We start from the raw sequence: 22780 nt of genomic DNA on the forward strand, positions 1-22780 counted from the left end.
TGTTTGTAATCATGCTTTCTTTTCATGTCCTGTTTATTTACTTCACATGCTGGTTCACTTGTTTGTGCACTGTCCAGTCCTCCGCCTGACAAGCATTTACTGTGTGAGTACAGAGCCTGATGGTTATTTTCATTACCTAAAATAGGCATATTGCCAGCTCCTAAATGTTGGCTGAATGAATGGGCTTTATTCTGGTTCTCTTCTGGACTGCGTGTCTGAGTATCTCTTGCAAACCATTTGCAAGTATAGAAGGAATAAGTGAAAACTATGAATTGGATTTGCATTTACACTTCTGTCCCCATCTGACTGCTCAGAAAACCCCTTTGAGCTCAGCATTCTGTAAGATGACCTGGCAAGCTATTTGTTGGTTTTCCTTCCTTCCTGTGCTAGTACATATAATCAGGAGGGAGGATAAAAGTGCAGAAACCCAGGAGCAGATTCACAAACTATGCTTCCCTGGGTAGGATGTGTGCTCCTGTCCAGGTACCTGTTCCAGTCTGGCCAAGGGAAGAGCAGGATGAGTATGCCACACCCTCTGGAGAGTTAGAGCCCTGGAGATCCTTGACATGAAGTCTCGTCTGAAAACCACACAATCAGATGATCCAGAAGGCCAGTCCTGTTCTGTGAGGCCATATAGAGAATGCCATTCCTAGCTCCCCATTTTATAGATGAGGAAACTGAGGCTCAGAGAGGGTGTGGAGCTCAGCAGCATGGACATAGCTGGGTTGTCCAGAGATGTGTAGAAGTTCAGAACATTGCTGGTGGCTCATCATATGACCCCTGCATGACTCCACTGTAGAGCCAGGGGGTAATGGTGGTAGATTTTAGTAAGTGCTCTCAAACCAGTGGTGTCTTGTGTGGTCCCTGGGGGATTGCTGCCATGCCGCCAGCTATGCAACTCAGCTTCACTTAGAAGTGACCTTCCAAAGGAGGGAAAGTAGCTGTGACCTGGTCATGAAACAGCACAAACTATGGCCAGTTATGGCTATGCTAGTATGGCATGGAGGTGATAAGAATAATTTTATTTAGAGTTACAGAATATTGGGTATAATGTTAAAACACCAATAGCCAAGATACAAAGTGTCTTTTTAAAGACCCACATGCAACACTGTTGGATTAAGTCCTAGTCAGTGGCTGAAGACTAGAAGATGACCTATGACTGTCGCCTCAGAACACGGGGTCAGGATGGAAAGGAGGCCCGGGGGAGGTCACCAGTGCGGCACCTGAAACTCCACCCCCAGCCCCACTGGTGGAGGCCACCTGCTGCCTGCACCCAGTGGTGGCCCTACTGGGCTCCTGAGATGGACCTGTTCCCCAGAGATGTGGCCCCGCTGACAGTACTATAGTGCAGTCTGTACCTGCTTCCCCTTCTCTCCCTCCCCTTCTCCCACCCTGGGTGACCCCAACTGCATCCTGTGGCTCTCCTGGCACCCCCATCTCCCCAACTCCCCCTCCCAGCCCTTGCCCCTAACAAACCCCTCACATGACCAGTTGCACTAAGGCACCTGTTTCCCCAGGGACTGCAATGGACACAAGAGGATGTGCTCTGCCCCTGGGGCTCCATCGTTCAGAATGGTTTTGGAATCATCTTCCCTGAAGTGAGGTTCTGTGAGCTTCATGTCTGAAGCTCCAGGTGGTTTGGGAGCCCAGGAATCATCTCCATGTTTTCTCCCTCATGGAATTGAGTGTATCAGCAAAGCTTTCAGACTGCTCCTTGATATCACACTTGCATGTCACAGGGTCCACCCCCCAGCCCAAATCTGTAGCCTTCTCAGCCTCGAGCACAGCAGTGAAACTGAGTTTCAGGGCAGCCTGGCTTCAGGCTAGGTCTGTGTGAATAGAACTGAGTTACTGAGCAGCCTCCCTGCAACCTTCTCATCTTGTGCTTTGAGTGTCCTCTGTCTCCTCTCCGTAGGAATGCTGATGGTCTGTATAGTGATTGGTGCTCGGAAGCTCGGGCTCAACCCAGACAACATTGCCACGCCTATTGCTGCCAGCCTGGGAGATCTCATCACATTGTCCATTCTGGCTTTTGTCAGCAGCTTCTTCTATAAACACAAAGGTAGGGGGTGCCCCAGGGAGGAGGGGCCCACGAGCAAGGCTGGGTCTGACATTCGCGCCCAGCTTGCACCATTCAGATCAGGCACCCTTCACACAGAAGGGAACCCATGGGGTCTGTCATGGGATGAGAAATCCTACTTTTCCAGAGGCAAAGCCTGAGGTCATTCGGCAACTTTGAGGTGTTCTCCAGCAGGTACCTGAAGCTCTCCCAACCACTCAGGTCAACAGATACATTGTCAGTCTCCCCGTTAGGACAGGGGTGCACAAGGAGACCAGGGAGGGCTGGAGGCTAACAGAGCTCCATGGAAAGGCAGTTCACATTGGACGCATTCAGACCACCTGGGAAGCAACTCCCAAAGAGGAATGCCACAACTTTGAGCAGTGAAGCAGACACAGCATAGGCTCTTTCTATAGGTATGAGGCAGGAGAAGCCCCAGGCTCCTCAGAGGGTGGCCCAGTGTCCTGGCCAGCCGCCAAGGGAGGCATTTACATATCCTGTATGACAGACCTTCATGGCCAGAGGACCTCCGTCCACCAGGGGTCTCCCCAGGTCTTCTCTGGGAGCACCAAGGTTTCCTCGCGTCCTGGGCCGTGTTGATGGGCAGCATCCCCCTTGCCAGATGGTTCTCACCTTCCAGCTTTCCACAGCTGGCTACTCCCCTCTGAGCCTCACAGTTGTTACTTTCCCCCTCAGCTGACCACCCACAATTGTTTGGATCTAGTAAGTGTGGATTCTGAGCATGGTCACTACCCTGAGTGCTGGGGGGCAGAGGGGCATCAGTGAGTGGAGCGGATGGTGAAGAGGACAGTGGGGAGCAGTGAGGTATGTAGTGTCACTCCATTGGAGGAAATGCCTGGAGAAAGGCACGGCTGCAGTGAAGCCCTGGCTTAGCATTGCCCTTTGGGAACATGAACCCAGGACCATGAGAGATCATCCAGCCTCTTCATGCCAGCATCTTAAGCATACTGACCATGTACCTGCCATGTACAGTATTCAGGCACTGGGAACCTTTCCCTATCCACTCTGGGCCTGGCTCCTTGCCACCCCGGGATAGGCTTGCCACTGATATTTAATGGTTGGGAGATTCTCAAGGTTCCTGTTAGTGGTGATCAAGATCTAATAATAAGATGACCTAATTTTCTTTTTAAACAAAACTGAATTTAAAACAAGATTTGTGTATGGGTTGATTAATCGAGTTTTAACTGTAAGACAAATGCAAGTCACAGGTATCCCTAGACCCTTCCTCTCCACCCTGCTGTACCCTTACTGAAATAATGCATGTTTCAACACATGACCTACTAAGCTGTTGAATAGTGTTAGGCTGTACATCTCTCGAATTAGACTGTGAAGATACCTTGGGTGTGCTTGGGAGGTTCATTGGGCCTGGGATATATCAGACAAATCTTCACTGATAAGGAGTGAGCTGTTGACCATGTCACCTGTCAGTGTAGTTGGGAAGACAAGCCATATGCAGAGGGATGTATTCATCATGGTGGTGGGAAAATATGAGGTGGAACCTCTGCCAGGTCCCAAGTCATTCTAGAAAAATTGGACTGCAAAAGTATCCTGCAAGTAATGCTCCTGTAGACTGCTGCCTCCCAGAGCCTTTGAGATTTGCTTAGAGCCTGTTGGGTCTATCATCTCCTGGGATGGTGAAGAGGCTGGCCACTTCTGCCATAAAGCACTTGGTCTGTAGCCCACTGTGGACGTGGCCTGCCCTTCCTTGTAGTCAGTTGCTCCAGGAAAGGAATGAACTGTAATTTCTTAGTGCAGAGAAAGACAAGAGGGAGATGCTTCTAAAGATGCTGATCAGAGAAAGGAGTATGGGGCACAGACCTACCTGCACACCTCTGAGTGCTGAGGCCCATTCTGCAGAGGGGCATGCACCGCCCTGAGCCTGAGCCTGCCTTTTGGATGTGGGACTGGGGGTGAGAAGACTGTTCTAGAGAAAGCTTGTGTCTTATTCTGTGTGCATTTGGAAGGTGACATGCAGACTATAAGTAGAAAGAGAGTATGTGGGCGCCTGGGTGGCTCAGTGGGTTAAGCCTCTGCCTTCAGCTCGGGTCATGATCTCAGGGTCCTGGGATCGAGTCCCGCATCGGGCTCTCTGCTCTGCGGGAAGCCTGCTTCCTCCTCTCTCTCTCTCTCTCTCTCTCTCTCTCTCTGCCTGCCTCTCTGCCTACTTGTGATCTCTGTCTGTCAAGTAAATAAATAAAATCTTTAAAAAAAAAAAAAAAAAAAAAAGAGAGTATGTGGGAATGGCAATGATATGTGTTGGGTCCTGGCCTGGCCCCAGGTACAGTCAGGTGTCCCAGACCCAGGTCTGTATTCATGGCTCATACCAGCTCAAGAAAATGACACAGGGGGGTGCCTGGGTGGCTCAGTGGGTTGAGCCTCTGCCTTCAGTTCAGGTCATGATCTCAGGGTCCTGGGATTGAGCCCCGCATCAGTCTCTCTGCTCAGCAGGTAGCCTGCTTCCCCTTCTCTCTCTCTGCCTGCCTCTCTGCCAACTTCTGATCTCTGCCTGTCAAATAAATAAATAAAATCTTTAAAAAAAAGAGAAAAAAAATGACACAGGGGCATGAGTGGCTGCAAAGCTGACCATGTTCTGGGCTCTGAGATGCATGGATGCTGAGGAGGTCACCTTGGACTGGCCTCAGCCAGGAGCAGGATGGGCATCATTAATTAACTCTGGCTTTACCCTGATTTCTGCATACTGGCTTGAGTCCTGGTGGGCCGTCTCTTCACACTGTAGTCTCTCCTATACCTATCTGAGGTGTAGTTGAGAACATGAAGTGAGTTTGTGCTTGGGAGTGCTGAGAGCAGTTCTGGCCCATGGTCACAATCCTGTAAATGCCACCATTAATACTAATAATTAGGTTGGGATGGGAGGAACTGGAAGAGGGTTCTTACGTCAGGAAAATAGTGAAAAAGAGAAGTGAAGGGGACTCTGTCAGAAATTGAGGACAAAGAGGAGGTTTTCAAGTTGCTTCATAAGATGGTATAAATTACTGAGAGGTATCTTAGGTTGGTCCACCCTAAGCTGCTGGGGACAGAACTGTCTTCTAGTGCCCTTAGTGCTCAGCCCACCTTTCATCTTTGGGACCCAGGCCATGGCCCAGGAGGCCATGCTCTTGTGCCCTGGCACGCATCCTGTCTCTCTCCCCGCAGACAATCGATATCTGACACCACTGGTGTGTATTGGCTTCACGGCCCTGATCCCCGTGTGGGTCCTCATTGCCAGGCAGAGCCCTCCCATCATGAAGATCCTGAAGTTCGGGTGGTTCCCAATCATCCTAGCGATGGTCATTAGCAGGTGAGCATGAGTGAGGGCTGCCACCAGCTTCTACCTTCCCAGGCCGCCCCGGCCTCTGAGACAGGGAGATTACCTAAGACCCATGGTGCCTCTGGAGTGAGGGGGCACTCATGGTTTCTGTGGGCTCCCCTACTAAGTCCTGGTGCTGGTTGAGTCATGCCTTTCTTCTTCATCTCTTTCCCTCTCATCAGGAACCTTAGGGCTTACTTATTCTGAGAGGCAGCCCTATTTACAATTGCAGGAGCACCAGAGAGCCAGGAAGAGCCGAACTTGGGAACATCAAATGAGCACAGGAGTGCTTCAGTTCCCTGCCCCCTCATGGCATTGCAGGACACTGGGTCTCCCTCTCCTATGCTGCCAGAGGTCTCACTGGCCTGGACCCTTGCGTATGCTGCAGGGAGCCCTGTACCTGGCTCTGTGAACACCATTTCTACAGCGTGGCTGCTGGTGGGACCTGGAAGGCTGAGAGACTAGTGGCCTCAAGCCCCTTAGCTCATCTCAGGTCTTCCACCCTGGAAACCGGATCCTCCAGAGCCCTTTCTGTTAGCAGGCCTGGACAAGGACCACCCCAGTCTTTTCTGAGGTGCTTTCCTAACTTTGAATCTGAGGGAGAGGCCATTATGGTCTAGGTGTCTTTGCTTCCAGGAAGCCCTTGGGCTCCTTAAACCGATCTAACTTTTCCAGGGCTGTAGGGGGGCAGGACAGCCTTTGCTAAACTATTGGGGCTGGTGGGAGTGAGATATTGTTGTGGCATCTCCAAGAACAAGCAGCATGGGATGATACTCATGCAGGTTCCATTTTCTGCTAGGGAAAATAGCATTACAGTTACAGTTCAGGAGCAGTCACATGGCAGAGCCCAGCCAGCTAAGTGGCTTTGAAGAGGAGTTTGACATTTGTTTTTAGTAGGCTGACATTATCTGATGGGTCTTCTGGAAAGTGGGAGGGCCGGGTGATGAGATATTTTGTATAGAGGTGTGCCAGGTAACTATACCTACCTGTACACAGGGGCATGAGTGTTACCTACAAAAATAAACTAACCATTTGGCCTCTACTTTCTCCCCAGTTTCGGAGGGCTCATCTTGAAGAAAACTGTTTCTAAACAGCAGTACCAAGGCATGGCCATATTTACTCCTATCATATGTGGTAGGTATGGGCAGCACCATAACCCGGGGCCTCTGGGCTGCACTGGCCCCCAGGGCTGGGTCAGTGGGATCTAGACAACAGTGACTTCAGAAATCCGGCCCCAGGCCCTCAGAACCATGGCCATTCTTCTGCTGGGCAGCGGCTGCTGGGCTGGTTTGTCTCAGGTGGAGGGAGAACCTTGGGGAGAAAGTCCTGCCCACTGCTCTACCAGCTCACACCCTTTTCCTCACAGTCACCATGGAGACTTGAACCTTCTCCCAGAGCTAAATCCCACCTGTTGAAGGCACACAGTGTCTAAGCCAGGATTCACTGGAACATGCAGATGAAATGTGGCCTTTAGAACTGGGGTGTTGGCTTCTCATGGTTTGGTTTTTTATAAAACTTAGATTCATTGATGACATTTGAAACTCAGACATTTGTACATAAAAATCTGGATTTCTGTCTTCTTAAAAAGCAAGGCTGTGACAGTATTGAATTTACATTCTGGGTGAGGTGAGAATCAGCTGCCACTGAGATAGGGCTTATGCTGTTCCATTGGCCTGAACCCCCTCCACTCCCCATTGTCTTTTACTGGACCCTTCACTGATTAACCTTTTAGGCTTAGACCCTGTGGGCATAAAAGGACCCCTTTTTTAACCAAAGTTTGGTTCGTGTACATCTTCTGATAAGGATCTGTAAATGAGACTGACCTGTCAGGAGAGGAACCAAATGTGATAACATACTGCACACTTCACTTGGTCCCAGGCTCTGGTGTTCTGGGGCTGTAGAAACAGGCTTCAGGGGCACCTGGGTGGCTCAGTCAGTTAAGCAGCTGCCTTCAGCTCAGGTAATGAACCTGGGGTTCCAGGATTGAGTCCCACATCAGGCTCCCTGCCTAGTAAGGAGCCTGCTTCTCCCTCTACCTGCCACTCCCCCAGATTATGCTGTCAATCTCTCTCCCTCTCTGTCAAATACATAAACAAAATCTTTAAAAGGAAGGAAGGAAGGGAGGAAGGAAGGAAGGAAGGAAGGAAGGAAGGAAGGAAGGAAGGAAGGAAGGAATAGGCCCTTGGGAACCCCCTCCCCCTACTTTCATGGGAACCCAGGTGATTGTTCCTTACATGTCAGTGGGCCACCCTGCAGGTCTGCTCCCAACTGGGACAGGGCTGGCCTCTCACACGAGGGTCCAGCCACCTAGAGGACTACAGCAGCCAAGTCAGCTCCTGATGTTTAACACTTGGAAATATTTCCTTGGATGTCACCAGCTCAGATGCCTCTGGGGCCACGAATGCAGTTTGAATGAGTTCAGCAGGTGTGACAGTAACTGGGCAGTAAGGAGTGGGACGGAACAGCACACTACAGAGCATGTTCCTGATGTGGAGTGAGCAGGGCCTGCTCAGCACCAGCCAGTTGCTCCCTGGCAAGACTGGAGGTCTGGAGTTCCCTCAACAGACTTCTTAGGAAAAGCTGGCAATTAATTTAAGTTAAATTTTTTTAAAGTTTTTTCCTTTTTTTAAAATCATGTGCATAACACCCAGTGCTACACAACTATTGAATCATTAAGCACTAAATGAAAAACTAGTGATGTACTATGTGGGGGCTAACTGAACATAATAAAATCAATCAATCAGTCAATCAATCAATTGTGTGGGTCTAGCAAAATAGATCTCAGCTGTCCTCTGCCCACAGACCATTCTTTGTATACAGGGTAGTTAGTTTTTCCCTCTGGAGATCACTGGGCACATCCAGCCCAGTGAGGGGTTAATCCCCAGGGGGCTGAGGAAATAGAATGGGGGCAGCCCGCCCAGCCTCTAAAGGAGATGGCCATGGGTAGGCCCCATCCTCTGCCAGCCCCAGATCCTGGCCCTGCAGAGGGAGCTCAGCATGGCCTTTGTCACCTGGGCCCTATGGTCCTGGCAGGGCTGGGCACAGTTCATTTCCTGTGCAAACTGGGGCCTCAATCGGCAAGCCCCAGGCCTGTTGCATATAATAGCTCCTCCTCCCTTGTTGCTGTCCCCCACTTTCTTTTCTGTCTCCTTCCCACCTTAGGAGAAAAAAACCCTTTCATTTTCTCAGATGTTCCAGTCTGTAATCTGATTCCTGTCACATCCTACAACCTTAAATGGCTTATCAAGATACCCTCCCATAGACTTTTCTGTCACGGCCCTTCCTTCCTCCCTCCTTCCTCTTGTACACCCCCTCCCTTTACCCAACAAATATGTATTAAAAACCTACTTTGCCAGTCACACTTCCTTCACCATAAGAGATAGCTGCTAAGGTGATACCTCACTCACAGGGTCCAGTTTACCCATGCTTGGGGCCAAACAAGATCTGTGCTGAAGTGGGAGGGGAGGAAGATAAATCCAGTGCTGAATCAGTCAAGGAAGAGTTCCCGGAGGACATATTCTTAAACAAGAGATAGAACTTAGAGACTGGTGTTATTTTTCTCCTCCCAGGTGTTGGTGGCAATCTGGTGGCCATTCAGACCAGCCGGATCTCCACCTACCTGCACATGTGGAGCACGCCTGGTGTCCTCCCCCTGTGGATGAAACAGTTCTGGCCTAACCCATGCTCCACTTTCTGCACCTCAGGTGGGTCTAATGTCTTCAAGAGGCCATGTGACCATTTCTTTACACAAGTAAAAATTACCATCATTGGAATCTGCTCTATAGCAACAGATGTTGAGACCACTGCTGACCTCAGCCCAGATCATCATCATTGCCAGCTCCTCCTCCCAGAGACCTGACTCCCTACCCCTGCCACTAGTTGATTCATCCATTCATTCAGATATTTATTGAAGGTCTGCCAAGTACTAGGTGTCAGGTTGCAGTGATGAGTCAGAGAAAGCTGATTCTTGCCCACATGGATTTACACAATCCAGAAGAGCAGATAAACACACCAAAAAAGGAGAATTTAACTACAAATTGTGGAATGCTTCTAGTTTCGTTGATGTGTTCTACTGTATCTGTAATTCCTAGTTTATTGATCTCCACTGTAATCTTGATTATTTCCCTTCTTGTGGGGGGGGTTGGCTTAATTTGTTGTTGATTCTCCAGTTCTCTAAGGTGTAAAGAGAGCTGGTGTAATTCTGTATTTTTCAGGTTTTTTTGAGGGAGGCCTGGATGGCTATCTATTTCCCCCTTAGGACTGCCTTTACTGTATCCCATAGGTTTTGAACTGAAGTGTCTTCATTCTCATGGGTTTCCATGAACTGTTTAAGTTTTTCTTTGATTTCCTTGTTGATCCAAAGAAATCTTAAGCAAGATGTTCTTTAGCTTCCAGGCATTTGAATTCCTTTCAAACATTTTCTTGTGGTTGAGTTCCAGTTCCAAAGCATTGTGATCTGAGAATATGCAGGGAATACTCTCAGTCTTTTGGTGTTGGTCGATTCCTCATTTGTGACCCAGTATGTGGTCTATTCTGGAGACAGTTCTATGTGTACTCCAGAAGAATGAGTATCCTGTCGTTTTAGGGTGTAATGTTCTGTATGTATCTATGATGCCCATCTGGTCCAATGTGTCATTCATGCTCTTGTTTCTTTATTGGTTTTCTGCTTTGATGATCTGTATATTACTCAGAGTGGTGTGTTAAAAGCCCCTATTATTAATGTGTTCATATCAATATGAGTCTTTATCTTGATTAACAATTGTCTTATGTAGTTGGCTGCTCCCATATTGGAGGCAGAAATATTTGCCATTAGATCTTATTGATGGATAGATCCTTTAAGAATGATGTAGTGTCCTTCTTTATCTCTGACTACAGTCTTTAGTTTAAAATATAATTTATCTGATATGAGAATCACTACCCCAGCCTTCTTATGAGGCCTATTGGCATAAAAGATGCTTCTCCATCCCTTCATTTGCAGTCTGGATGTATCCTTAGGTTCAAAATGGGTCTCTTGTAGACAACATATGGATGGGTTCTGTCGGCATATCCAGTCTTCAATCCTGTGCAGTTTTATGAGATCATTTAGGGTGTTCACATTGAGTGTGATTATTGAGGGATACGTTTTTATTGACATTGTGTTGCCTGTGAAGTCCTTGTTTCTATAGATTGTCTCCATAAATTTCTGTTCTATGACACTCTTGGGTTCTTTCTTCTTTTATAGAATCCCCTTAATATTTCTTGTAGTGCTGGCTTAGTGGTCACATACTCTTTTAAACCTTGCTGGTCTTAGAAGCTCTTTATCTCTCCATCCATTTTGAATGTCAGCCTTGCTGGATAAAGTTCTTGGCTGCCTGGTTTTGTTTTGTTTTGTTTTGTTTTGTTTTGTTTTGTTTTCATTTAGTGCCCTGAATATGTCTTGCCAGGCCTTTCTGGCTTGCCAGGTTTCTGTGGACAGGTCTGATGTTATTCTAATGGACCTTCCTCTGTACGTAAGGAATCTTTTCCCTCTATCTGTTTTCAAGGGCTCATGTCTAAAATTATGATTCATCATTTTCACAGTCAGGTGTCTCGAGGTCTTTCTAGATTCTATGATCTTAGGGGGAAACCTTTCTGCCTTCTAGGATATGAGTGCTGGTTCCATTCCCCAGAGTGGGAAAATTTTCATGGAGAATTTTTTTTTTTTTTTTTTTTTTACTATATCGTCTAGTCTTCTTTCTTTCTCCCCGCCTTCAAGGATTCCAGTAATTGTGATGTTGGAATGTTTCATGGTGTTATTTATTTCCTTAAGTTTTTTTTTTTTCATGGCTTTTAAGCTGTTTGTTCAGGCCTCCTCCTGATCCTTTTTCTTTATCAGTTTGTCCTCTAGATTACTAATTCTATCTTCTGCCTCAGTTACCCTAAAATGCTAGAGGACTTAGATTAGACTGGAACTCATTGATAGCATTTAACATCTTCCCTGCTGGCTTTCACTTCTGCCCTAATTGATTCCATTTTGTCATTAATGGTTTCCTCCAACCTAACCATTGCCTGGATAATTGTTAGCCTGAATTCCCTTTCTGGCATACTGTTTATGTCCATATCCAATAGCTCTGATGGAGAGGGCACTGTCTCTGAATTTTTCCTCTGCTGGGCATTCCTCCTCCTAATGATTTTGGTGAGAGGTGGGTGAGAGGATGTGTAGCTGACTGTATCAACCATGATCCAGGCAAGGTGCACCCTAGAATACTTCTGAGCAATTGGGAGTCCCCACCAAAAGAGAGAAAAAAGAAAAAAAGAGAGAGAAAGAGAAAGGCAGGGGAAAAAAAAAAAAAGAAGAAGACACAGCCAGAATGGGTGTGTAAGATGTAAGATTTATAAGGTACAGAAACAAAAACAGACAAAAAGACTGACAAAAGTAAATGACAAGAAAAATAGAACGCAGCCAAAATGAACCCCAAGTATACGATTTGTATAAAACAAAATGAAAACAAATACACAGAAACACTGACAGAAGTAAAATATGGGAGGGTGGTTATAAATCCTCAGTGTGTGGGAAGGTTATTTTGATTCTTCCTAGCGGTATCTTGATATATTAGTTAAAGGATTCAATTTTACTGAAATAAAGGGGGATTAAAACTGGTTTATATTTGGGGTAGCATTGATTGGGGAAAGGGGATGACCTTGAAGCTTATCTCTATATGAATATTTTAAAAAATAGAAAAGGAAAACACAGGTGTATGTATCAAAAAAGTTCAAGTTAAAAGGTATTATGGAATTTGTTGTATTGAGCCTCTCATGATGGCAAATAGGTTAAAAAAATTAAAAAAAATTTTAAAGTAATGAGAGTTGTGGGGACGAATTAAAAATAAAAGTTGTGTCTATGAAATATATAGGTTTTAGGGCAATACAGGGAGCTTAGTATCTTCTTTGTCCCTGATATTAGGGTTTTACAATTTTATGGGGACACTGTGGTGGTTGTCCTCTAATTTTTTTGGCTGGCTTTCTGGGGAGAGGCCTGCCGCATGGTTTTTCAAGCAGTCTTGCTTGGGTTGAGTCCTCCTGCCCCCTATGAAGAGGCTGGGTTTTGAGGAAACTGGTTTTTCAGGCTTTTGTTCTCTGGAGGTTTTTTGGTTTTTGTTTATTTTTCCTTGGTGGCTTTTGGTAGGTCTTGGGAGGTTTAGAGGAAAGCAGACTGCACCCAGAACTCTGTCTCAGAGAGAAGCCTCAATCTATTCCCCTCTGGGAGGTCCAGAACACACAGACTCCCCCTCTGCCACCTCCCATGGGCAGATCATGCCCCCAGCCACCATCTCAGGGGCCGCAGGAGCTCCTGCTTGTCTCTGTACCCTGGTGCTACTAAAACAGTGAGCGATATTAGTCCATGTAGCCCACTTCCAGTGACTGCCTTTGTGGGGGCTGCTGTCTGAGCAGGTCCAGACCGCCAGAGAGATCCCAACCAGAGATGGACTCTGATATTTTCATGCCCACCAGGGCTGGGAGTGTTCAGACTCTCTCAGGTCCGAGAGACCACCAGCTAGCACCTGCAGGGACCTCTCTCAGGGGAGGGTATAGAGCATGGCTCAGGCCCGGTTGTGCAATGCACATGCAGCATGCAAAAGTCTAGAGAGGACCGCCTGGCATCCACCCAGACTCTCTCATGCTTGCCAGAGGCTCAGGAACCATGGCCTGGAGGCTTTGCTGCACTCTCTCTGGCACAGGTGGTCACAGGTATTGGCCCTCCTGGGTCCGTGGGCTTAAGCCCGTGCCTGTGACCACCCACTTCCACCAGTTGCCCCTTAAGATCTCTTGCTCATTTTGAGTGCTTTTAACCAGACTCCAGGTTAAACCAGACTCCAGGTTAATGCTGGTCCCCAATCCCAGGGCACTCTTGTATTGGGGTATTACTTTCCTGTGGGTCACTTCTGGTGGCTCCCTCCCCCTTCTGTTTACCTTCCAATATCAGTCCAATTTTTCCCGCTCCATTTTACCCATCCATTGGTGTCTTCTGCCCCTATAGAGATCTAGAAATGTATAATCCCACATCTCAGGCTGATTTCATGGGTGTTCAGAGTGTTCTGGTAGATAGCTCACGTTAGGGGACAGGTTGAAACAGCTTCTCCTACTTCTCCACCTCCTTCCCTTTTTTTCTTTTACAAGAAGTGATTTCTGATCGAATCCCAGGCATTCGGGGTATATATTGTGAAACTTTGGGTCTCATTTAAGTCTTTTTCAGCTACCTTTTCTGACACTGCACTACTGAAGGAAAGGGAACACATCGCTTCCTAACTGCCAGGTGAGGTTAGAAGCCCGGGTTTCTCCTCCATCCCCACCGTCACCACCATCTTTGTTCAGACTCTGGGGGAAGAGGAGTACTTCTTTGCTGATGGGCTGGGGAGGAGTCCACATTCCTTTGACACCACCCTGGCTGAGAGAGAGGGATACTTTATTTTTGCTGCCCACATGGCCTTCACAGACATGGTTGGGTAGAGAGCTCAATACCAACAGGCAGAGTACCACTTACTCTCTGCTCAGCCTTCTCTATCCCACCTCAACCAGAAAGGGTGAGTGCCAGATTCCACCTAGATTTGGTCAGAAGTTCAGGCTCCTCACTTGGCCTTTGCTGATGGAAGTTGGGCTGTAGTTTTTCCTGTGATGTTCGGCTGGAATAGAAAAGTTGTTGTCCTGTGTTTTGCTAGGCTGTCCCTCTTTTGGACCTTTGGCTAGACAGAGAAAGCTTTTGTTGAGTCTTTTTTTTTTTTTTTTTTTGTCTGTACCCATTGACATATTTGGGTTGCTGACTTCTCCAGCATTTGTTCTGGGTTATATGAGGCAAAACTCTCACAAAACACCAAAACAACAACTCAGGGAACTCACTTCCATGTTGCCCAGTTCCCTGGCCAGCCCACATTTTCTCTCCACCTTTTCAAATTTTATGTTTGTTTTATATCTAATGTCCAGAGTCCTTTTTAGTTGTATGTAGAGGGAGGAATAGGAAGAAATATGTCTAGCCATCTTGTCTTGAAGGGGAAATTCCCATTGTATTTTCTGATTTGTCATCGAAGTATAGAAAATCTATTTCTATTTCTCTATTATTTCTGTACCTATCTTGGTTCGGGCTTCTATAAAAGAAGTATAGAATGGGTGGTTCATAAATACAAGAAACTAATTTTTTATAGTTGTGGTTTGTGGAACCAAGGTCAAGGCACTAGCAAATATTTGTCTGGTGATGGCCTATGTCCTAGGTCATAGACAGCTGTCTTCTCACTGTGTCTTCACATAGTAGAAGGGGTGAAGTGTCTGAGGTATTTTAATAAGATTATAAGTATTAATGGCATTTATGAGTGCTGTACCCTTATGACTTAATCATCTCCAAATGCCATCACATTGAGGGTTAGACTTACAACATATCGATCTGGGTGGTGGAGGGCACCTAGAAGCTGTAGTAGCATCTGAATATTTCACTGAATTGTTATTATATAGTGTTTCTACAGATTTTCTTGAATTTTAGTGCCAATAGCAATTATTTGTTTTGTTTCTACTTTTTTTTTTTCAAAGAATCTTTTCATACTATGTTTAATTTTTCATCATGAATAATAGATTTTGGAGCTCTTGAGTGTTCTCACCCTCTCTCTACCTCTTATTTTATGGTAGCATTTTTAGCTTCTATACTGTATGGTTGTTCCTCCTCTTTCTTCTTAGTTTATGAACTATATTAACTCAGAGGCGAATGGAGACTTTTTATTGACACTCTGTTTCTGTTTGAAAAGTCAGTTGCATTCACATGTACAGTTTCTTAAAGTGTGTGTGGTTGGGGCACGGAAGTCACACTTTTTGCAGAGTCTCGAATTTTTAGAGTACTGAAGCGAAAGAGAATGTGCTGAATGCATCCCTGAGGCAAAGCGTGAGGAAGGGGCTGCCTGAGGCCCCCCATGAGTGTGCCGCCCTTCCCTGGATTACTAATTCCACATGCTGAGCCTTCGTTCATGCATATTCCAGAGCTCTCTTCCACTTTCAGCCCCTTGCATGTTTTCTTTCCTCTGCCTCTGCCCAGAGTCCTCTCCTCTGGATTCATATCTCAGCCAAGATGTCATCTTCTCTGGAGGACTTCTAAGTCGCTAGTATTCATCTTACTAATATAAACTTTGTTCTCTATCACATTATCCTGGCTTATTTTCATCCTAGCACTGGTCACTTTGAAATGACTTTTCTTGTTTGTTTGTTTCTGCTACTCGATTCTGGTTTTGTTTATTTTTTCTCTTCCCTAAAATGTCAGTTCCATGAGGGAAGGGACAGGAGTATATCCCTATATACAAGAACATGCCTGCCACATAGTAGGTGCTCAGAAAACACCCATGTAATAAATAAATAATGTGGATGCCTCCCTAGAGACTGCCATAAGCCAAGGTGGCCTCTGCTGCCCAACAGGTCACAGAATCTCCTTGGTTTTATTTTTTTCCAGAAGTTAATTCCATATCAGCCCGAGTCCTGCTCTTTCTGGTGGTTCCGGGTCATCTGATTTTCTTCTACATCATCTACTTGGTGGAAGGCCATTTGGTCCCAAACAGTAAGATCTTTGTGGTGTTCTATCTGCTAGCAAGCCTGATCCAGGTAAGGATGATTATAGCAGTATCAAAACAGCACTCACTGGTTAGCCAGCAAGATTTGTATCCCTATCCTGGGAATGATGCTGGGGGAGATAAGGTTGGGGTTTCCTGGACATGGCTGGGTACAGCCCTCATCTTCCAAGAGTCAACTTGTTCAAGCACAAAGGCAGGATCCAGACAGAGAGGCCACTCCACACTCTGTGCTGCACATTTCCCCCTGCACATTCCACACAGCACATGCTACACTGCACACTTCATAGGGTACACCCCCCACAGGGCACACTCCATACCACATATAGAACACTGCACACTCCTCAGCAGAGGATCAGAGGATGGTCCTGAAGTGGCAGCAGGTTTCCGTGAAGCAGGTTGATGAGTGGGTCCAGCTGGGGAACTAGGCCATGCGCACCATCCATCACAGAAAGGGTGGGCAGAGACCAGCCCCCTGCTGGAGTGTTGCTAAAAGGCCTGTATGGACTTCAGTCAGGGCTGAATGATGATAAGGACATGATGAAAAAGATTAAGCTGGTGCCTGCCTCTGGGTGGTACTTAGCAGACTGTCTGCCTAGACTAGCTGGCTGATGTCCCTTGTGGGCCCAGGTTGTTGGCAGAGAAAACTGTGGGCACTGAAGGGCAATTCTAGGAGGCATGTGCTACAACGAGGTACTGACGTGTTCAAATCTCCCTGAGTTAGGGCATTTGCAATTGTAGCATCTCTCTGACCCTGAATGGTGGGCTGGGACACTCTGAGACACTGTTTTGAGCAGGAGCAAGGAAGGGGCTGGAGTGTGCCTGGGACAGGGGACTGAGGAGCGCTGAAATAAGGCCAGGACTGTGCTCACTACCCTGTGGCACTTTCAGGAAAGGCTTATTGTCCAAAGCTGCCCATACAAGGACCTTCAGCAAATTCAAATTGAAGTCCCAATAAGGCCTATGTCTTGAGTTTCCAAAGACAGTGCAACGAGCTGCTGTAGCAGAGATGGTCTTTCCAGCACCTCAGTTTGCCATGAGCAGGGCCTGACCACAGAGAAGGAGGCTAGGCAAGTATGGGTAAGGGTGGACTTCCTGCCTTTGCATGAGCTCAGAGTTGGGCATTGACCCCAAGAAAAGCTGGAGAAAGGGGACTCGTTGGAGTGGACATGTCCACCTTGGTGTCTGCCTTTGAAATTTGCTGGTGTTTCTTAGTGACACTTGGCTTTCTGACTTAGTTGTAATTTTTTGTGTCTGCTTGCTCTTATGCCAGGTGACAATTCTGCTGTACCTGGCAGAAGTGATGGTTCGGCTGACGTGGCACCAGGCCCTGGATCCAGACAACCACTGCATCCCCTATCTCACAGGGTTGGGGGACCTCCTAGGGACTGGCCTTCTGACACTCTGCTTTCTTATCAACTGGTTATTGAGAAGTGAAGCAGGGCTGGATGGCTTCTCAGAACCAGCATCTGGACCTCCATAATGAGCCCAGGCAGCCTCAGTTGCTCAGTAGAACTTTCCTTCACACAAGCTGGGTACAGCATACAGTTTCTCCCTGCCTGGGTCTTCTGGAAGATGGTTGACACCCTGACTCTGCTGTGGCCCTTTGTCAGTCTGCAAAGGACACTGACACACATCTTTACTCTGGAGTTGGAACCTGAGCCTATAAAGGTGAGGGAGGGGTGAAATCAGAAGCATTGTTTGTGTGTGAATATGACTACATGTTCCTGGACATAAGTGTGTACCCATGTGCTTGATGAGTGCAAATGAGTGCAGATGTGTGTGTAGAGAGCAGGGGACTCTGGCCTGAAGGAAGAGACATGTCCAGTATACATGGGAGATATGCTGGCACTGTTCTGTGCCCATGCAGCCTGGTTTGGGGAGAAGCAGGAATGAGATGCCTTCTGTGCCCAAGCCCCAAGACTGAGCTGTGGCTTAAGTTCAGTTTTCACCATGTCCAAGCATTGTGGGCCATTCTGCTGGAGTGCCTGCAAATGCAGTCCTTCCCAGGACAGTGCTTTCTTGTACATCCTTCATTTGCTCCCAGTATTTAATCCTGTTGGTATTTTTTTCTCTTCTTCTTCTTTTTATGTTTATGTGAAACTTCTGTTTAGAGTTTAATGATTAGACAAGTATAAAATAAAACATACAGTATATTATACTTGGCCCTTGTGTCCTTAAAGATAGTTCATACCACCATGAGCTTGGGGTCTATAAGTAACAAGACCTTTGGTATTTCTTTAGTTTCTGTTTCTTAAACTCTGCTCTCCAGCACAGAAGCATCAACATCACATCAAAACTTGTTAGAAATGCACATTGTTAACCCACCTTCCCTTAGGCCTGCCAAATCAACCTGTCTTGTGGTAGAACTCAGCAGTGTAGGTTTCATAAGCCATGTTGTTCTGTTTGAGAACCACTGCTCTATAATGCTGTCACTTTTTTTAAAGAGTTTATTTATTTAATTGACAGAGACACAATGAGAGAGGGAACACAAGCAGGGAAAGTGTGAAAGGGAGAACTAGGCTTCCCACTGAGCAGGGAGCTCATTGAGGGGCTTGATCTCAGGGCCTTGGGACCATAACCTGAGCTGAAGGCAGATGCTTAACAACGGAGCCACCCACGCACCCCATGCCCTCACTTTTTAAAATAAATGTTCCTTCCTGTTTCTTTTTTTTCTCTTTGAAATTTATTTTATTTATTTATTTAGGGAACACACACAAGTGGGGGGAGTGGAAGAAGGAGAGAATCATAAGCAGACACCATGCTGAGCATGAAGCCTAACACAGGGCTCAATCACATGACCCCAAGAACATGACTGGAGCCAAAATCAAGAGTCAGATGCTAAACTGACTGAACTACCCAGTCACCTTTATGTCTTGTTCCTTATTAACCCATTATAACTTAATTTTTCATAATTTTATATTATGTTATGTTAGTCACCATAGAGTACATCATTAGTTTTTGATGTACTGTTCCATGATTCATTGCTTGTGTATAACACCCTTTGCTCCATGCAATATGTACCCTCCTTAATACCCATCACCCAGGCTCACACATCCTCCAACTACCTCCCCTCCAAAACCCTCAGTTTGATTCCTAGAATCCGTAGTTTCTCATGGTTCATCTTCCCCTCTGATTTCCCCCACCCTCATTTCCCCCTTCTTTCTCCTAAGGTTCTCCATGCTATTCTTTATGTTCCACAGGTAAGTGAAACCATATGATAATTGTCTTTCTCTGTTTCATGTGTTTCACTTACAATAACCTCCTCCAAGTCCATCCATGTTGATGCAGATGTTGGGTATTAATCCTTGCAGATGGCTGAGTAATATTCCATTGTATATATTAACGACATCTTTATCCATTTGTCTTACTGAAGGACATGTTGGCTTATTCCACAGTTTGGCTTATTATGGACAATAATTGCTCCTATGAACATTGGAGTGCATATGGCCCTTCATTTCACTACATCTATATCTTTGGGGTAAATGTCCAGTAGTACAATTGCTGGGTCATAGGGAAGCTCTATTTTTAATTTCTTAAGGAATCTCCACACTGTTTTCCAAAGTGGCTGTACAAACTTGCATTCCTACCACCAGTGTAAGAGGGTTCCCCTTTCTCCACATCCTCTTGAACATTTGATTCTTGTCTTGTCAATTTTTGCCATTCTAACTGGTATAAGGTGGTATCTCAATGTGGTTTTTATTTGAATCTCCCTGATTGCCGGTGATGATGAACATTCTTTCATGTGTCTGTTAGCCATTTGTATGTCTTCATTGGAGAAGTGTCTGTTCATGTCGTCTGCCCATTTTTTGACATGATTATCTGTTTTGTGTGTGTTGAGTTTGAGAAGTTCTTTATAGATCCTGGATATCAGCCTTTTGTCTGTACTGTCATTTGCAAATATCTTCTTCCATTCCGTGGGTTGCTTCTTTGTTTTGTTGACTGTTTCTTTTGCTGTGCAGAAGCTTTTGACCTTGATGAAATCCCAAAAGTTCATTTTCGCTTTTGTTTCCTTTGCCTTTGGAGACATATCTTGAAAGAGTTTGCTGTGGTCGACGTCAAAGAGGTGACTGCCTATGTTCTTTTCTAGGATTCTGATGGATTCCTGCCTCACATTGAGGTCTTTTATCCATTTAAAGTTTATCTTTGTGTATGGTGTAAGAGAATGGGCGAGTTTCATTCTTCTACATATAGCTGTCCAATTTTCCCAGCACCATTTATTGAAGAGACTATCTTTTTTCCACTCTGTATTTTTTCCTGCTTTGTCAAAGATTATTTGACCACAGAGTTGAGGGTCCATATCTGGGCTCTCTACTCTGTTCCACTGGTCTATGTGTCTGTTTTTATGCCAGTACCATGCTGTCTTGGTGATCACATCTTTGTAGTAAAGCTTGAAATCAAGCAACATGATATCCCCTGTTTTCTTCTTCTTTTCCAACATTTCCTTAGCAATTCGGGGTCTCTTCTGATTCCATACAACTTTTAGGATTATTTGCTCCAGCTCTTTGAAAAATGCCGGCAAAATTTTGATCAGAAGGGCATTGAAAGTATAGATTGCTCTAGGTAGTATAGACATTTAAAAAATATTTATTCTTCCGATCTAGGAGCATGGAATGGTCTTCCATCTTTTTGTGTCTTCTTCAATTTCTTTCATGAGTGTTCTGTAGTTCCTTGAGTACAGATCCTTTACCTCTTTGGTTAGGTTTATTCCCAGGTATCTTATCATTCTTGGTGCTATAGAAAATGGAATCGATTCTCTAATTTCCCTTTCTCTATTTTCATTGATGATGATAAGAAAGCAACTGATTTCTGTACATTGACTTTGTATCCTGCTACATTACTGAATTGCTATATGAGTTCTAGTAGTTTGGGGGTGGAGTCTTTGGGTTTTCCATATAAAGTATCATGTCATCTGCGAAGAGAGAGAATTTGACTTCTTCATTGCCAATTTGAATACCTTTTATTTCTCTTTGTTGTCTGATTGCTGTTGCTAGGACTTCTAATACTATGTTGAACAAGAGTGGTGAGAGTAGGCATCCTCATCACGTTCTGATCTCAAAGGGAAGGTTGTCAGCTTAACCCCATTGAGGATGATATTCACTGTGGGTTTTTCATAGATAGACTTTATGAAGTCGAGGAATGTTCCCTCTATCTCTATACTTTGAAGCGTTTTAATCAGGAATGGATGCTGGATTTTGTCAAATGCTTTTTATGCATCAATTGAGAGGACCATGTGGTTCCTCTCTCTTTTATAGATTTGTTCAATCACATTGATTGATTTGCTAATGTTGAACTACTCTTGCAACACGGATGAATCCCACCTGGTCAAGGTGAATAATCTTTCTAATGTGCTGTTTGATCCTATTAGCTAGAATCTTGTTGAGAATCTTGGCATCCCATATTCATCAGGCATATTGGTCTGAAATTCTCCTTTTTGATAGAGTCTTTGCCTTGTTTGGGGATCAGGGTAATGCTGGCTTCATAAAAAGTATCTGGAAGTTTTTCTTCTGCTTCAAGTTTCTGAGACAGCTTCAGGAGAACAGGTGTTATTTCTTCTTTGAAAGTTCATTCGAATTCCCCAGGGAACCCATCAGGTCCTGGGCTCTTGTTTTTTGGGAGGATTTTGATCACTGCTTCAATCTAGTTACTAGATATTGGTCTATTCAGGTTGTCGATTTCTTCCTGATTCAGTTTTGGAAGTTTATAGTTTTCCAGGAATGCATCCATTTCATCTAGATTGTTTAACTTATTGACATATGACTGTTGATAATAATTTCTGATGACTGCTTCTATTTCCTTGGTGTTAGTTGTGATCTCTCCCTTTTCATTCATAATTTTATTAATTTGGACCTTCCCTCTTTTCTTTTGGATTAGTTTGGCCAATGGTATATTGATCTTATTGATTCTTTCAAAAAACCAGCTTCTAGTTTCATTGATGTGTTTACTGTATCTCTAGTTTCCATTTCATTGATCTCTGCTCTAATCTTGATTATTTCCCTTCTTGTGTGTGGGGTTCGCTTAATTTGTTGTTGTTGATTCTCCAGTTCTTTAAGGTATAAAGACAGCTGGTGTATTCTGGATTTTCCAGTTTTTTGGAAGGCGGCTTGGATGGCTATGTATTTCCCTCTTAGGACCGGCTTTGCTGTATCTGATAGGTTTTGGACCAAAGCGTCTTCATTCTTATGGGTTTCCATGAATTGTTTAAGTTCTTCTTTGATTTCCTGGTTGATCCAAGCATTTTTAAGCAACATGATCTTTAGCTTCCAGGTGTTTGAATTCTTTCCAAACCTTTCCTTGTGGTTGATTTCCAGTTTCAAGCATTGTGATCTGAGAATATGCAGGGAATAATCTCAATTTTTGGGTATTGGTTGAGCCCTGATTTGTGACCCAGTATGTGATCTATTCTGAAGAAGGTTCCATGTGCACTCGAGAAGAATGAGTATTCTGTTATTTTAGGGTGGAATGTTCTGTATATATCAATGAGGTCCATCTGGTCCAATGTATCATTCAATGTTCTTGTTTCTTTATTGTTTTTCTGCTTAGATTATCTGTCTATTACTGAGAGTGGTGAGTTTAGATCCCTACTATTAATGTATTCATTTCAATATTACTCTTTATCTTGATTAACAGTTGTCTTATGTAGTTGGCTGCTCCCATGTTGGGGGTATAAATATTTACAATTGTTAGATCTTCTTGGTGGATAGAATATTTAAGAATGATGTAGTGTGGGTGGAGTCAAGATGGCGGAGAAGTAGCAGGCTGAGACTACTTCAGGTAACGGGAGATCAGCTAGATAGCTTATCTAAAGATTGCAAACACCTACAAATCCAACGGGAGATC

At 45.2% G+C, this 22780-nt stretch overlaps 1 protein-coding gene across 5 annotated transcripts in view; it reads left to right on the forward strand.

Annotated features, from left to right (window-relative positions):
* SLC41A3 (solute carrier family 41 member 3) overlaps positions 1-17746 on the forward strand; it is a 123189-nt gene extending 105443 nt beyond the window's left edge. For 4 of the 5 annotated variants that reach the window (XM_032842814.1, XM_032842811.1, XM_032842812.1 and 1 more), the window contains 6 exons: positions 1916-2062; positions 5234-5378; positions 6442-6521; positions 8957-9091; positions 15826-15974; positions 17214-17746. In XM_032842814.1, coding sequence (XP_032698705.1) covers positions 1916-2062; positions 5234-5378; positions 6442-6521; positions 8957-9091; positions 15826-15974; positions 17214-17423 — 866 coding nt within the window. In that variant the 3' untranslated portion in view covers positions 17424-17746. The remainder of the gene's footprint in view (positions 1-1915; positions 2063-5233; positions 5379-6441; positions 6522-8956; positions 9092-15825; positions 15975-17213) is intronic. The other variant, XM_032842815.1, reaches the window with a different exon arrangement.
* The last annotated feature ends 5034 nt before the right edge of the window (positions 17747-22780 follow it).

Source organism: Lontra canadensis, unplaced genomic scaffold, assembly GCF_010015895.1.
Source record: "Lontra canadensis isolate GAN:19392208 unplaced genomic scaffold, GSC_riverotter_1.0 scaffold133, whole genome shotgun sequence".
Lineage (NCBI taxonomy): Eukaryota > Metazoa > Chordata > Mammalia > Carnivora > Mustelidae > Lontra > Lontra canadensis.